This window comes from Silurus meridionalis, chromosome 1 (genome assembly GCF_014805685.1).
Source record: "Silurus meridionalis isolate SWU-2019-XX chromosome 1, ASM1480568v1, whole genome shotgun sequence".
Classification (NCBI taxonomy): Eukaryota; Metazoa; Chordata; class Actinopteri; order Siluriformes; family Siluridae; genus Silurus; species Silurus meridionalis.
This window is the reverse complement of record NC_060884.1, coordinates 3,079,131-3,094,714: the sequence shown is the minus strand read 5'-3', so window position 1 is coordinate 3,094,714 and position 15,584 is coordinate 3,079,131. Positions and strand designations below refer to the sequence as shown.

The 15,584-nt window shown below is 37.3% G+C and overlaps 1 protein-coding gene across 4 annotated transcripts in view; it reads left to right on the top strand.

Moving 5' to 3' along the window:
* kalrnb (kalirin RhoGEF kinase b) overlaps nt 1-15,584 on the top strand; it is a 72,859-nt gene that overhangs the window by 54,783 nt on the left and 2,492 nt on the right. For 2 of the 4 annotated variants that reach the window (XM_046858977.1, XM_046858986.1), the window contains 13 exons: nt 6,322-6,599; nt 7,008-7,121; nt 7,565-7,662; nt 7,888-7,954; nt 8,482-8,585; nt 8,866-8,935; nt 10,187-10,273; nt 10,625-10,717; nt 10,807-10,857; nt 11,803-11,880; nt 13,262-13,447; nt 13,940-14,111; nt 14,388-14,563. In XM_046858977.1, coding sequence (XP_046714933.1) covers nt 6,322-6,599; nt 7,008-7,121; nt 7,565-7,662; nt 7,888-7,954; nt 8,482-8,585; nt 8,866-8,935; nt 10,187-10,273; nt 10,625-10,717; nt 10,807-10,857; nt 11,803-11,880; nt 13,262-13,447; nt 13,940-14,111; nt 14,388-14,563 — 1,574 coding nt within the window. Of the gene's footprint in view, nt 1-2,891; nt 3,141-6,321; nt 6,600-7,007; nt 7,122-7,564; nt 7,663-7,887; nt 7,955-8,481; nt 8,588-8,865; nt 8,936-10,186; nt 10,274-10,624; nt 10,718-10,806; nt 10,858-11,802; nt 11,881-13,261; nt 13,448-13,939; nt 14,112-14,387; nt 14,564-15,584 lie in introns of those variants that run through there. The other 2 variants (XM_046858993.1, XR_006927130.1) reach the window with 2 other exon arrangements.

The following is a 15,584-nucleotide window of genomic DNA, read 5'->3' as shown; positions in this document are numbered from 1 at the left end:
AAGGACAGATGTTAATACCACAACTGCACACACTAAACACACTCCTCTATATTCATTTCAGTCAGAAATGTCATTTATCTCATTGGCCGTACATTTGATCTGGCTGTGAATAAATATTTAAAATTTTATTTTATTTTTTTAATCAAATGGCAGTCATGTTAAGGGCAAAACTTTAAAAGCTTCTGCATTCTTAAGATTCACTTCTTCTTCTTCTTTTTGTCCTTCTTCTTCTTTTTCTCCTTCTTCTGCTTCTTTGAGGATAAGATGCATGGCATAGCTGAGTGGAGTTTAGTGTAGTATAGTAGATGGTATAATAGATGATTTCGATCCTTATTGTAAAGTATAGCGATCAAATATATTGCTTTCCTTCTGCGCAGAATTTTTATAGCATAATGTAGCATGTAATATGGTATATTTTTTATCAATATTTTTTGAGCGATCAAATGGATCGAAAGAATCTAAGTGGGCGCCTGTGTTTCTCTGGATTCCCCAAATAAGGCAAAAAAACAAAAGCCTTTTTTTGAAAGAATAACTTGATGTTTTTGCATCTACACTGATTTTATAGCATGCACGACATAGGTGCAAATTTACCTCACTTGTATTTATTTTGTGCTCCAAGAGCATAGCATGCATATAGTATAGTGTGCTATACTGTACTGTACATAGTATAACATTGTTATATTATTGTAAAATATAATACGGTACAGTCGTTACAGTATAACAGGGAAAAAATAGGTACGTTTCAAAGTTTATGCATCGCATATGTACTTAAATTGGTATTGACCATTAAAATGTTTAAATCTGAACTTTAAAAATGATGAAGAATGATGTTAACGGTTCCAATGCTATGTGTAGTGCAGGAAGTGGTAGCTTAACGGTTAAGGCTTCTGGTTACTGATCAGAAGGTTGGGATTCAAGCCCTGGCACTGCCAAGCTGCCACTGTTGGGCCCCTGAGCAAGGCCCTGAACCCCATAACTGCTCGATTGTACTGTATGAATGAGATCAATGTTACTCACTCTGGATTAGGGCATCTGCCAAATGCTGGAAATGTTAATGTAAAAATCACTAAGGAAATTTGCCTTTATTTAAGCTAAAAATCAGCATTTCACACAAAGCTGTGTTAAAGCATTGGGTCGAAAGAAGCTCCTGGGCCATCTGTGCTTTCTGGTTAAAGAATAATTAGGATGAGCTCATTAATTAACAGATCAGAAGAGTCATGGGGGATGAGGACGATGAGGTTTTCCACCGTGATTTTTTTTTTTGCCTAATGAAGAGGCTTTTGAATTTTCTGAGGTTTGAATGTGGTGTGGTGACTTTCAGTGTTACCTCACGTGACGTGATAGTCTGAGGGCTGAAAACACGGGGCAGTTGGAAGTGGTCATCCTGTTACATGAAAATCTATCAGTGGTGGACCAAGTACGTAAACCATGTAGTTGAGTTAAAGTAGAGATCCACTCAGTAAAATACAAGTTACAGTGCAAGTAAAAGTGTTCCTTTAAACTTTCACTTGAGTAAAAGGACAAAAGTATTTATGTGAAAATACTAATGTTACTTTTAGCACAACAATCTATTAATAGAATGATATTAATGACTCAAACCCTGATTTGTATCTATTACAACTATCATGAGCCCAAAATTTTCAACTATACACATTCTTCCATCATTTATTTCTTTCAAAATGTTTTGCTTGCTGTCAAAATGATGCTGAACTGTATGTTGGTGATAAGTTGATACACCAAGCAGCAATCAAAGCGAGTTGATATATAAACATACATATATATATATATATATATATATATATATATATATATATATATAGAGAGAGAGAGAGAGAGAGAGAGAGAGAGAGAGAGAGAGAGAGAGAGAAAAAGCTTAAAATGTCTACATTTAAATAAATAACATCGAAAATGAATATTCTCTGATTATTTAATCCGTATGAAAGTTAGAAGAGGTACAGTTTCTTTGGTATCACCTCATTAACTGTCCGTGTGGAAACAGCAAAATTGCTGTTTGAAATCCTGATGATTTACGTCATTTAAAACACCATATTTACTTTATTAATGTCTTTTACTATTTTAAGACTATTTTGTCTTCATGCTCTATGTTGAGTTTAGTTTCACTAATAATAAACATCGATTTGCATAAAGCATCAATATTTGTCCTTGCCCATGTTTCCCTGATTTTATTTCTGATTTTCCAATTCATGTCTGACAGTAAGAGATTCAGCACATCTGTTTGTGTGTGTGTGTGTGTGTGTGTGTGTGTGTGTGTGTGTGTGTGTGTGTGTGTGCGCACGCATTAAGAAGTACATCTCTATTGCTAAAGTAGGTAAGGAGACGGCTCAAGGTGTCTAAACACAGATGCTCTTTTTTAAAGTGGGCCACTGCGGAATGCTTGGATGGGTATAGCAGGACACCCTAATACACACACACACACACACACACTTTATTTATTTATTTATAGAATTATTTCTCTTATTACTCATCTGAATATATATTTATTCAAAACAACTGTCTTTTTCCGTCTCTCGTTTTGTATCTGTTCTGTATCTGTCTCTCTCGCTTTCTCTCTCTCCTTTCATTTTTGTATTATTTATACATTTTCTGTATTTGTTTCTTTGTATCTATCTATATATCTGTCTGTCTGTCTTTCTCATGCTCTCTCTCTCTCTCTCTTTTCCTCTCTCTCTTTCTTTCTGTTTTCCTCTCTGTATCTGTTTGTCTCTGTCTCTCTCTCTCTGTCTCTCTCTCTGTTTTTGCTCTCCTCTGTGTATCTATTTGTCTCCGTCTCTCTCTTTTTCTCTTCCTCTCTCTCTGTCTCTCCGCCCTGGAACCTCCCCTGTGTGGAGTAGAGTAGAACAGACTGAACTTCACTAAGCTTTAGTGCCAGACAGACCCTGTGTCTCCCTCTCTCCGTCTTCTTCTTTGTCCTTCTCTCCCTCTCTCTGTCTCCTCCTCTCTCCTTCCCTCTCTCCTTCCCTCTCTCCTTCCCTCTCTCTCTCTCTCTCTCTCTCTCTCTCTTTCTACCTTGTCCCTACATCTCTCTGGCTATCTGTCTGTCATGCAAAGTTGGAGGTCAAGTTCTTGTGGAAATTGTTTCAGGTGGATTATTAAAAAGGTGCGCTGTTGTAAGGGGACAGGTGCGTATGTACCTTAGTTATGTCGGTTAAGGGGTGTGTGTGTGTGTGTGTGTGTGTGTGTGTGTGTGTCTATTTATATATGTCCATTATGGCATTGAGATGAGTATGTGTACAGATTTTGCTGGTTTTAGTTTTCCAGTCTGCTATATGACATTGAGACGTGTGTGTGTGTGTGTGTGTGTGTGTGTGTGTGTGTGTGTGTGTGTGTGTGTGTGTGTGAGGCATATTAATCTGTAAACTGTGTGCGTTATTCATATGGAGAAGGTCATAGTACCGGTCGAGTTAATTATCAAGTTCATTCCGAAACTGTTGGAGATTCTTACACTTTTGACCTCAGTGCTGCTGAGTAGGTCAGTGAGCCGGACCCTGAACCTCATATTTAATCCTGCAACCTGTGCCAGGACACACACACACACACACACACACACACACATATATATATTATATTATATTATATTATATTATATTATATATTATATTATATTATATTATATTATATTATATTAAAATATATTATATTATATTATATTATATTATGTAACCTCTTGGTTGTCTATATAAATAGGGATGTTCCAAAATGTATGTTTATCCAGAATGAAAGAAAATCCAATTAATTTGTTGAATCCAATATAAATATATATATATATATATATATATATATATATATATATATATATATATATATATATATATATATATATATATATACATAAAAACATTTTTTATTAATATAATACAATTATAATTATATAAAATTTGAGTTTCAGCATGGGCATTGTTTTGCGTTTTCAACTAGACCACTGCAGCTTTTGATGAAATGAAAAAATTATTATTTTTCCTTCTCTTTCTTGATCATTTTCTGCTTGTCTTTCATTTCTCCTTAAAATGGGTTTTCATTTCCTGACTATTTGTATTTATGGATGTGCATTTACTGCTGCATGTGTGTGCGTGTGTGCGTGCGCGTGTGTGTGCGTGTGTGTGCGTGTGTGCGCGTGTGTGCGTGTGTGTGTGTTTGTGTGTGTTCATCTAATCTTGCGCTGTTTTCTTCTAACCTAATTTCTGACCAACACTCCAGCGTGCTCTGGCTTCTGTTTGCTTTGAAGCTGAATTTGATCTTGATCAAGTCGTCAAGTCATTAATCTTTATATTTATATGTGTGTTGTGTATGTATGTATATATATATATATATATATATATATATATATATATATATATATATATATATATATATATATATATCTTCGGCCCATTAGGGGTCGCCACAGTGGATCATCTGTATTCATGATCCGCATGTTCGATTTGGCACATGTTTTTACACCGGATGCCCTTCCTAACGCAACCCTCCCCATAAAGCAGATCTTCATAAAGCTGGCTTGTGAACAGGTTTTGGTCTCCTTGTTCAACTGAAGGGAAAATTTTATGCTACTGCATCCAAAGATTCTGTACAATTGTGTGCCTTCAACTTTGTGGCAGCAGTTTCGCCTGAAGTTTGAGTTAATAAACTTAATCAAATTGTAACGTGTGCAAAGTTTCAAATCCAGGACTATAATAACTACATTGTAATAATGACATTATTACATTATTACTGATCAAATAATTGCTCTCTTGCTATTCTTGAGGCTCCGGATGTAACCTGAATCTAAATATAAGGAAATGAATTTGTAATGGATCGTTTGAATTTTCGACACCTGACTCTTCTCAACCAGAATAGGAAACCTTTAAATGCAATTTCAAGTCATGGAGAACAGTTTCACTTTGTAGTAACTCAACTTCAAATTTCAATAAATGCATAACAAAAATCCCACTTGTATAAGACATTTACTCAGACTGTAGTGGCACATTTCTCATTCTCCAAAGAAATTACATTATTTGTAATATCTTGCTTTAAATGCATCGATTCTAATATACTTTTTTTTGTTTGTTTGTTTGTTTGTTTGTTTTTGATGGATGGATTGAGGTAAAAATGATAATGGATACAAAAGTGTTTTTCAAATTATCAGATGTATTTTTGGAGTAGATGTTTATAGTGAAAGAGATTTGGATTGAGACAGATATTTCTCTGACTAGATGCACTTTAAGGTGTCTTTATGCTAAAGTGAAATATTATCATAGAAGTGCTACTCTGCATTCAGGGCAGTTATAAAAAAGAAAACTACCTTTGTTTTATATTATGTTCTAAGTGTGAGGGGGAAATAATGAGCACTTATTTCAGTACCTTTTTAGTACCTTTTTTAATTTCCCAGACTGCTTTTGGATTGGATTGCAAGAGATCCAGTGGTCTCCTTTTTTTTTTTTACAGACAGAAGAGGAAGCTGTTTCTTTTCTTGAAGAATAATAAAATTGTCAAATTAACAAATTACATATACATGTGTTAGCTAGTTTAGATAGACATGCATATAAACGAGAACATAATACAAAATATGTACTTCTTCCTCAGAATCTTATATGATTTTTGGATGTGGTAGCATTATATTCTCCCTCCCCTCACCCAAACCTGTTCCAGCATCACAGCCCCTGAGCACAAAACCAGCTCCATCAAGATTTGCTTTAAATGGGTTTAGTGGAAGATCTTCTGCTATAGAGCTCTGACCTAAACCCTATTGAACACCTTTTGGATCATACATCAGGCACTCCAAAATCTAGTGGAACATCTTCCCAGAAGAATGGAGGTTATTGTAAGAACAAATGGGGACTAAATGTGGAATAGCATGTTCTCGTGTATTCCGAGTCTGAAGATGTTTATAGATGCATTACACTGACCCTCTGGCAGTTTCACTTCTCTGCGATGGCTGAAACGTGTGTGTGTGTGTGTGTGTGTGTGTGTGTGTGTGTGTGTGTAATGTGTGTTAATGGTATGTTGGAATGCTGCAGTATGTGAAGTGGCTCCAGGAGCAGGTCAGTCCGGTTTGGCAAATCACAGGAATAAACTGGCTTCTAGCTGCCAAGTGACACTTCCTGTGTCGAGGCTTTGAGAAGGGTGTAGTGAGAAGTTGACTGGATTTTGAGTATTTTGAAAAAGTGCTGATTTCAGGTTAATTTCTTTTTAGTAATGTAATGTTGTTTCATGTTTATTGCTGTCTGATATGCTTTTAAATTTGTTTTCTCTTTGCTGCCTCCTGAGCTATATTTATGTTGGTTATTGTGTTAATGCTAATAATAACAAATCTGCTGTCTCCTGTAGAGAATTACCCAATCGGCAGTGCGGAGGTGAAGTCGGAGTCGGTGACGTCGCTGCAGCCTCAGGCGTCTGTGAGCTCATTGCCGAGCTCATCGCCAGGACCCAAACGATCGGGAACGACTGGCAACACGTTAAAGAAGTGGCTCACCAGCCCCGTGCGACGCCTCAGTCACGGCAAGGGAGACAACGCCAATGCCAAGAAACCCAACAACAAACAGCGCAAAAGAGACGGGCGCAAGAGCGTGGACCTGGGAGTTCAGCCTGAGGACAGTGCAGAGGAGGTAGGGGGCAGTCAGGGGACGATGTGGGAGGGGTTCTTGTCAAGATTTGGATTAGAATTCATTGTAGATGTTTTTATAAATAGCTGAAACTATTTAATGTTTTACACTTTGATATTAACAGCTCCTTTTACAGCAATTCATTAGCAACAGAAATACAAAAACGACCAAAATTACAAATTCATCAGATTAACAATTGACTGACTGTAATGTGGATAACAGAACACTTTGAGCTGGGGGGGTTGTGTTGGTGAAAGGGTTAGGGTTAAGAGTGTCAGCTTGGCGATACGGGGGCTTGAACCCCAACCTTTTTATCATTAATGCAAAGCCTCAACAACAGAGCTACAACTTCCTCATAGGATCTGAAGGATCTTTTTTTTCATGTCCTTATTTCTCTCTTTGACTTTACAGAGAGGAAGACGAGGAACAAACAGCGGTGGAGAAGACGAAGCAGAAGACGAGCCACACACACCTCTGCCTCCCCCAATGGAGATCATTAAAGATCCCTCAGCTCAGGAGGAGAAGGTTCAGAAGCTCCTTTAATCGACCCACTTGCACCTTATTTGTTTCTAACAAGTTTTAATTAGAGTTGAGTGCAAAAGTTTGCAATAAAGCTAAATATACATGCGTTTGTTAGCAGATAAGATCAAATTCTGAGAAGCATACAATGTACAAATTTGAAATCTGGACTTCAAAGTCTAAGACAGCAGGAAAATGGTTTAAAAGACATTTTGCGTCCTTTGAGGAGGATGTGTACGAGAGAATAATTATTTATTTGTTAGTTCATTATTCATTATTAGAACTGGTTGTGCTACATGTATTGATGTGAAATACATTGTGACTTAGTATACAAGGTTTTTTTTGTGTTTATAAAGACGTGCAAACTTTTGTTTTCAAGTGTTCTTACATCTTTTATTCATGTCATCATCTGCTTTCCTGTTCCTGATTATAATTCTTCTGCTTGTTAGAGTCCAGAGCCTGGATCATTTGATCCGTTGGCAGCATCTGATCAAACACCCCGAGACCCAGAAACAGAAAAGAAAAACAAAGCACTGAGAGGACGCATGTAAGAGCTAAAAACAATAGTGTGTGTGTGTGTGTGTGTGTGTGTGTTTGTCCCTTATGAGGACATTTGATTTGGTCCCCATTCAGAACTTACATACATGCATGAATCCATAAATATATGGACAAACAAACAAACATACAAACAAACAAATATATAAATAAATAAATAAATATATAAATAAGGTTAAACTGTTGGGTTCAGGAAATGTTTTCTTTCTGTTCTCAGGTTTGTACTGAATGAAATGGTACAGACAGAGAAAGACTATGTGAAGAACCTGGGTACAATAGTAGAGGTAAATGGGATCACATTATCTATCTATCTGTCTGTCTGTCTCTCCGTCCGTCCGTCCGTCCGCCTGCCCGCCCGCCTGCCTGTCTGTCTGCCTATCTGTCTGTCTGTCTATCTGTCCGTGTGTGTCTAGCTGTTCAGCTGTTTATCCATCTATCCATCTATCTATCTGTCTGTCTGTCTGTCTGTCTGTCTGTCTGTCTGTCTGTCTGTCTGTCTGTCTGTGTCTAGCTGTTCAGCTGTTCATCTATCTATCTATCTATCTATCTATCTATCTATCTATCTATCTATCTATCTATCTATCTATCTATCTATCTATCTATCTCTAATAGATAATTATATATATATAATATAATTGATATGTACTGGATGTACTGGATGTTGCTATAGAAACAATAATAAACTCGTGATTTTCTGTGTAGCCAGAAATAACGTCAGAGTTGTTGTTATGAAAACGTAATTAAAATCTTCGGACCACCTGATCACATGTAACACACACAGGCCTAAAACCTTTCCTTCCTGTATTAAAAGGGTTTCATGAAGAGGGTCGCAGAAAAAGGAGTTTCTGAGGACATGATGGGGAAAGATAAGATCGTTTTTGGGAACATTCATCAAATCTACGACTGGCACAAAGAGTGGGTCATGTTTTATAACACACTTACATGTGTTTGCACAATTTAATTTATATATATATATATTAATGACACGATTTTGTCTACATCAGAAGAGATTTATGGAAAAACCCCTAACAGCAGCATGCAGATACCACAGATCTCATCAATGTGTTTACTAGCAGGTGTCAAGATTTTCAATAATTTTGCCACCCCTGAGAACACATCAAGACTGATCTGGTGTCCACCCAGAGTTTTATGGGTTTTATGTCATTACTGAACAGCTTTCTTTGTGTATTTGAAGGTTTTTTATGGGAGAGTTGGAGAAATGCCTGCAAGATCAAGACAAACTGGCTGAGCTTTTCATTAAACATGTAAGTAAAGGCTTTACTCCAAACCTGTATATTTTATTGAGTTCAGTCTGCTGGAATTAAGGGTTGGATCTCAGCTCTAGAGATGCAAAGAGAGGCTAAACTAATTGCACTCCTACATCCATTTTGACTTCTTTATTGCACACTGTGAATTTGATGAAGATCTGAGGGCATACATTTTTGTGGTTAAAAATAGGTAAGGGTAGCCTTAGTTTTTTATTTAAAAATTAAAATTCATCGTTCTCAGACCTTCACCAAATTCACAGTGTTCATTATGGAGACCTATATTAATACAGGAGTGCACTTACTTTTGTTTTTATATCCTCTAGAATTGATTTATTCTATGGTGTATTGTAGTATAGTATCGCACTCAATATATTAGAAATGAGAGTTTTGGATCTCAGCCCTAGAGAGTGAGTCTTGACCACCATAATGCGTTAGTCTTGACCACCATAATGTATGCTGTGAATTTGGTAAGGATCTGAGAACGTCCATTTTTTTTCCTGAAATTGGTGAAAAATTCATCGTCATCAGATTTTCACCAGCTTTACAGTGTGAGTTAAAGAGGACAAGGCAAACACACAAGTGCACTTGGTTTTGTCCTATTATTTTTTTATTGCTGAAATCAGAGCCTGGTTTGCAATTGATTACACTCAATAAAATCCAAGGGTTTTTAATGAACTAAACTATACAAATACAAAAATATACAAATTTTATATATTATACTATACAATAAGAAAATTTGCTTACTATTATGTACGAGATAAAATAGTATATAGGCCTATTTCACCTTCTATACTATTCTTTAATATACTATACTATATTATACTAAACTATATTATACTATATTATACTATACTACACTATACTGTATTATACTTTGCTACACCATACAAAATATAATATACTATACTATACTTTGCTATACTATACTACACTATATTATACTTTGCTATACCGTACTATACTATACTATTCTATACTATAGTATACTTTGCTATACATTGCTATACTATACTACTCTATATGATATTTTGCTATACTATACTTTGCTATACTACACTATATTATACTATACTACATTATTCTTTGCTATATTATACTTTGTGATACTATACTATACTATACTATACTATACTATACTATATTATACTTTGCTGTCCTGTACTATACAGGCCAGGAGTGTGTGTATGTGGAAGAGAGAGACAAAGAAAGAAAATGTGCTCATCACATGTTTTTTTGTTCTAATTACAGGAGAGGCGACTGCATATGTATGTGATTTACTGTCAGAACAAACCCCGCTCCGAGTTTGTAGTGGCCGAATATGACACGTTCTTTGAGGTGAGAAATGCTTGGAAAAAAAAAATCACACTTGTGACACCTAGATGAGGAGAGGTTCCCTTTTAAAACTTGTTCCTCTAAAGTGTTCTTCAGGTTTTCCTTGCCACTGTGTCCACTGATTACTCATTATGGATAAACTTCCAATTAAAAGAAACAAAAACTATATACTCTACAATTATCAGAAGTAAACTTATGCACTCTTTTATACAACCTTATAACCTCTTTATCTCTGTAAAGTTGCTTTACGTCAGTGTCCATTGTTAAAACAAAAATGAACTGAATTTGCTCTTGCTTTTCATTCCCACTCTCTTTTACATCACATACACTGATCTCTTAATTCTCTCAAAACAGGAAGTTCAGCAGGAGATCAACTCCAGGTTGTCCATCGGCGATTACCTGATCAAACCCATACAGCGGATCACCAAATATCAGCTGTTGCTCAAGGTGCAGGAGAGGAACTGCAACGAATACTTTAGGTTATTTTTGTATTTTAAGATGTGAAGTGTGTGAAATCATTTTGCTTTTTTTTCCAGGACTTTTTGAAATACAGCTCTAAAGCAGGCTTAGACTGTCAGGAAATAGAGGTAAGAGATTTATACAAGCTCTAGTACACATTCTTAATGCTATTAGAACGTGCTTACTTTATATTTCATTGCGGGAAAAGTGTGAAAAAAGTGTGAAAAGTAATACAATACAAAAAAACGGGAATAAAGCTTTGTCACCGGAAACTCGTTCCATAAAACGAACTAAACAGTTGCTCACATAAAAATCACCATGTCAGTAATTACATGTTTGTAAATGTGGGGCCTTCAGATTAATCAGAACTGAGAATTGAACTGTGCTGGGAATATTTGGAAAGACTGATAAAAAAATGGTGTATTTGACAGTTCTTCTAACTTCATAATAATAGAGAGGCATCTAAATATCCATATACACTATTTGGACAAAAGTATTGGGATACCTGCAGTTTTCAGCCATATTTGTCTCTTTCCCAAACTATACAACAAATATAGAGGCACACAATTGTATTGGATCTTTGGATGCAGTAGCATGAAATTTTCCCTTCACTTGGACAAAGCCAGCTCCATGAAGATATGCTTCACATTGTTTGTATTGGAATATCTCCTGCAATAGATATCTAACCTCAACCATACTGAACACCTTTGGTATGACATGCTCATGCTGACTGCACCCCAAGCCTCCAGACCTCACCTACATCAGTACCTGACTTTACTAACACCCTTGTGGCTGAAAGAATCTCACACAAAATCTCCACATGCTCACTCCAAATTCTAGGGCAACATCTTTTCAGAAGATTGGAGGTCAATATAACAATCAAAAGGGACCAAATTGTGGAATGGGATGTTGAAAAAGCACATACCAATCTTATGCTCAGGTCCACAAACTTTTCTTCATATAGTGTATTCTGTTGCAATTGAAACCCATTTCTTTCCTTTGTTTTTCATACTAAGGGTGTGGAGGTTTTTGACTGTGCTCTAACCCTTGACTCATATTTTTCCTGTCTACAGAAAGCGGTAGACCTGATGGTCCTTGTTCCCAAGCGCTGCAATGATATGATGAACTTGGGAAGGTTGCAGGGTTATGAGGTGATGCTTCAACCGAACACACCGAACACACCAAAACACACGCCCACACGCATACGCAGGAGAACAAATCATAACACACCAGGGATCAGCTAGAGATCAGTGCTCCTATTTTAGTGCTTTTATAAAAGAAAAAAGGAACAGTGCTGCTAAGGGTGTTCTCACTTTTGGACCAAACAATAGAGTCCACACCCAGGATCGATTAGAAGAAGGGGGGGTGTTTTCACACACAGGAATTCCCTCTGACACACACTTGTACATATTGTATGCACTAATCCTCATCACCAAGACACATGTTAGCGAAAAGCCAAAAACATTTGTGGAGTTTTATTTCCTAAAAATACAAATGGAATTGTTCACCTCAACACTGCATTAACCATCAACACAACATCGTCTTCAACACGCCAGAATAAAAAAGGACAAAGTAGTTTATATCAATCTTTCAAAAAGGGATCTTCAATTAACAAATAAAATGACAGTATGATGTCACAAAGTTGAAGAACTATTAGTATTTAATAGGCAAATCAAATGACAGTAAATCATTTTAGATAAAGTGAAACTGTATATTAAAAGCTGACTGTAATGTGCTGCAGCTCTCAGGCGAAATTTTATTCAACTTCAAAGCTTTTTTGGAAATTAAAGCTTATTTTGGACTGAAAACGAGGCAGCAGAGCTAAAAAGTCGCCCACAGGCAGCAGATGCGGGTAGAGGAGAGGTAATGGCATCTTCAACAGAGGTGCAAAATTTAATTGCTCATTGCTGGTTCAAATATAGCAGAGTCAAAAGTACGTATACTGAATCATAAATGTAGTTGAGCAGAGAGTAAAAGTCGCTTATATCTTCGATACACAGTGAAACCAGAAAGTAGCCCGACTATAGCAACGAACTACATTTACTCAAATTCTTTACACCAATAATTACTTCATACAGATATACAGTATGTGTACATCTTCTCTTATTAAGTATTAGCACCAATTAGACAGAATAGGACTAATGATAAAAAAAAGAAAAAATGCAAAGAGGGAAAACAAATCAATGCTGCTGAGGAGTGGTAGCTCCTGGTACCTCATGGTAGCTCATGTCGACGTGAAAGTAAAGGCAAGAACACATTTTTAGAGCAGACCTGGGGAGTGGAATCCATTGGGTGTGTGAAATCAAAGCAAACCTGAGATCACTGTTTCCAGATGGACCAGGGATTCCAGGGTTTGTTTTTTGTTTTTTTTTTCAACCACACCCAGCTGTGAAAGAAACATCTGTCCCACTCGACTAAAATGAAGTGATGTGTGAAAACGCCCTAACACTGCTCTAAGTTCTAGTCATGTTATCGCAGGCACGTTCTCCCTGCCATACAGATGGTTTATATCTAAAATTTATATCTATTCAGGGAAAACTGACAGCTCAAGGGAAGCTCCTGCAGCAGGACACGTTCTTCGTGACGGAGCAAGACTCGGGCGTTCTCTCTCGCAGCAAAGAGCGAAGAGTCTTCCTCTTCGAGCAGATCGTCATCTTCAGCGAGCTTCTGCGCAAAGGGTCCTCGACACCCGGATACCAGTTTAAGAAGAGCATCAAGGTACAGAGTGAAGAGCTGGCTATCTGATTGACACGACAAATAAAATAAAAAAGTCTTATGGGAGTGCAGTTATTGGAAAATAATCACCAGTGGGTCGGTGTGCTCTCCAGCATGCTGTAGCAGCTCAATCCAACTTTATAGGAAAAAATGAGAAAAGGTTATCGTTTTACCTCTGTTACAAAACGCTGACACTGGAGACACCTTCCAAAATAAGTTAAACATCTGCTCACTTCTTCACTCTGCCAACAATTACACACATCTGAAGTCTGACAATTGCCTATGAATCAGTTGTTACTATAGCAACCATACATTTTTAGAATGATCACTTTATATATACACCTGTGATTTGAAATACATAACTACCAGAGCTGCTTTTATGGTAAATTAATCAACATCTTATTATCAATCAGGTTTGAGGATTCATTTAATCATTATATCTTTGATTCTCTATGTACTGTATATGGACACACTGTGTTTATATTTGTCTATAAGGTGAGCTTTTTAAGCATGGAGCCCCACGTCGAGAGTGACCCGTGCAAGTTTGTGCTAGCGTGCCGCGGCTCATCCGAGAGGCTCACGCTACAGGCTGCTAATATAGACATAAAGCAAGAGTGGGTACAGAGCATACGGGAACTTCTGGATCTGCAGAGCAACTTCCTCACAGGTAGGGGACTAAAATTGCCATATTTTTTAATCAGAGGTTTTTTCTGCATTTCTGTATTTTGCTGTTGTGCAGTTCTGTGTTCCTTCATTAAATATGTTTGAAGGTGTTTCAGTGTCTGTTAAAATCATATAATTTAAAAAATTGATGAGCTGGATTGTTTCTTCAGGCTTATGCTAATATTTTTCAGGCCCAGAAATAAGCTCCGCCCTCATTCAAAACACAGACGTAAGACAAATCTTTTCACACTGATAAATGATATATATTTTTTTTTTACAGCGCTCCAGAACCCACAGGAATACCAGAAGAAGGAAACCGGATCCTCTCAATCTTTAAGTCGCCAGGCGTCCGGCAGCAGTCGGTCCTCATCCTCGCATACCTCCACCCCGCTCAAACCCACTTCCTCTTCCTCCAACAACAGCCCCGCCCACAAACCCAACAAGCAGCAGGAGGAGGTCAGTGAATCATGAATCTCATCTATTTGTACCAGTATAATACCATCAGCTGAGCAATTGAGGGTTAAGGGACTTGCTCAAGGACCCAGCAATGGCAGCTTGCTGGGCATTGAACCCATGGCCGTCCGATCAGAAGTTCAACATCTTATCCATTGAGCTTTCTTTTTTTTTTTTTAAGTCTAATCAACATGGCCATGGGCAAATATGGATTATTTAATCAAATGTATGTGTATTATGGGTGAAACCAAACTCAACAGAGAGCATGAAGACAAAATATTCTTGTTTTAAAGTAATTATGGTGTTTTAAATGACGTAAATCATCAGGACACCAAACAAACATTTTGCTATGTTTCCACACGGACGGTTTTAATTGCCGGATGTGTGCACAATGGCAGATTTTTGTTGCTTGATTTTGTTGCTTGATTTATGCAGTCTGCATCATTCTTATTTATTTATTTATATTTTTAATAATCTATCTATCATAACACCATCAGAGAAAAGTGCTATCTACCCTCTTCTGCATGCATGAACCTAAAGACTACAATAATTGACTAGTGTCAGTGTGATTGACAGAACAGTGACACTAAGCCCCTCCTACCAAAATTGTTTATTTAGACCACTAGACAAGTGTCTGAACTGGTGCCTGACCTACTCTCTACACAATGCATTATGGGTATTCTGAACCCACTCCAGGAAGTCATTTGGACATGAAATCGTTTCATTGCAGGATGTAAGCTTCAGAATGTAATGTCCAGACCTAACGCTGGTCCTGTAGCGGGCGAAATGATCGCAGTGCCTCTGTTTGGTTCCAGTGTTTGCACGGATCACACCCACACCATCTTTTATGAGAGGAGTGGACGGTTATTCTTAGCAGGACGACTGGCCTAGTTTACCTTCTGTTCTCTCATCTCTCTTCGGTCTGCAGTCCCTCTCCATCTCTCTATGTCTCTCTCTCCTTCCTTCTCTTCATAAAGCATCTTGGCCTTGGCGGATCCTGCTTTCTAGGGCTGCAATAAATCAG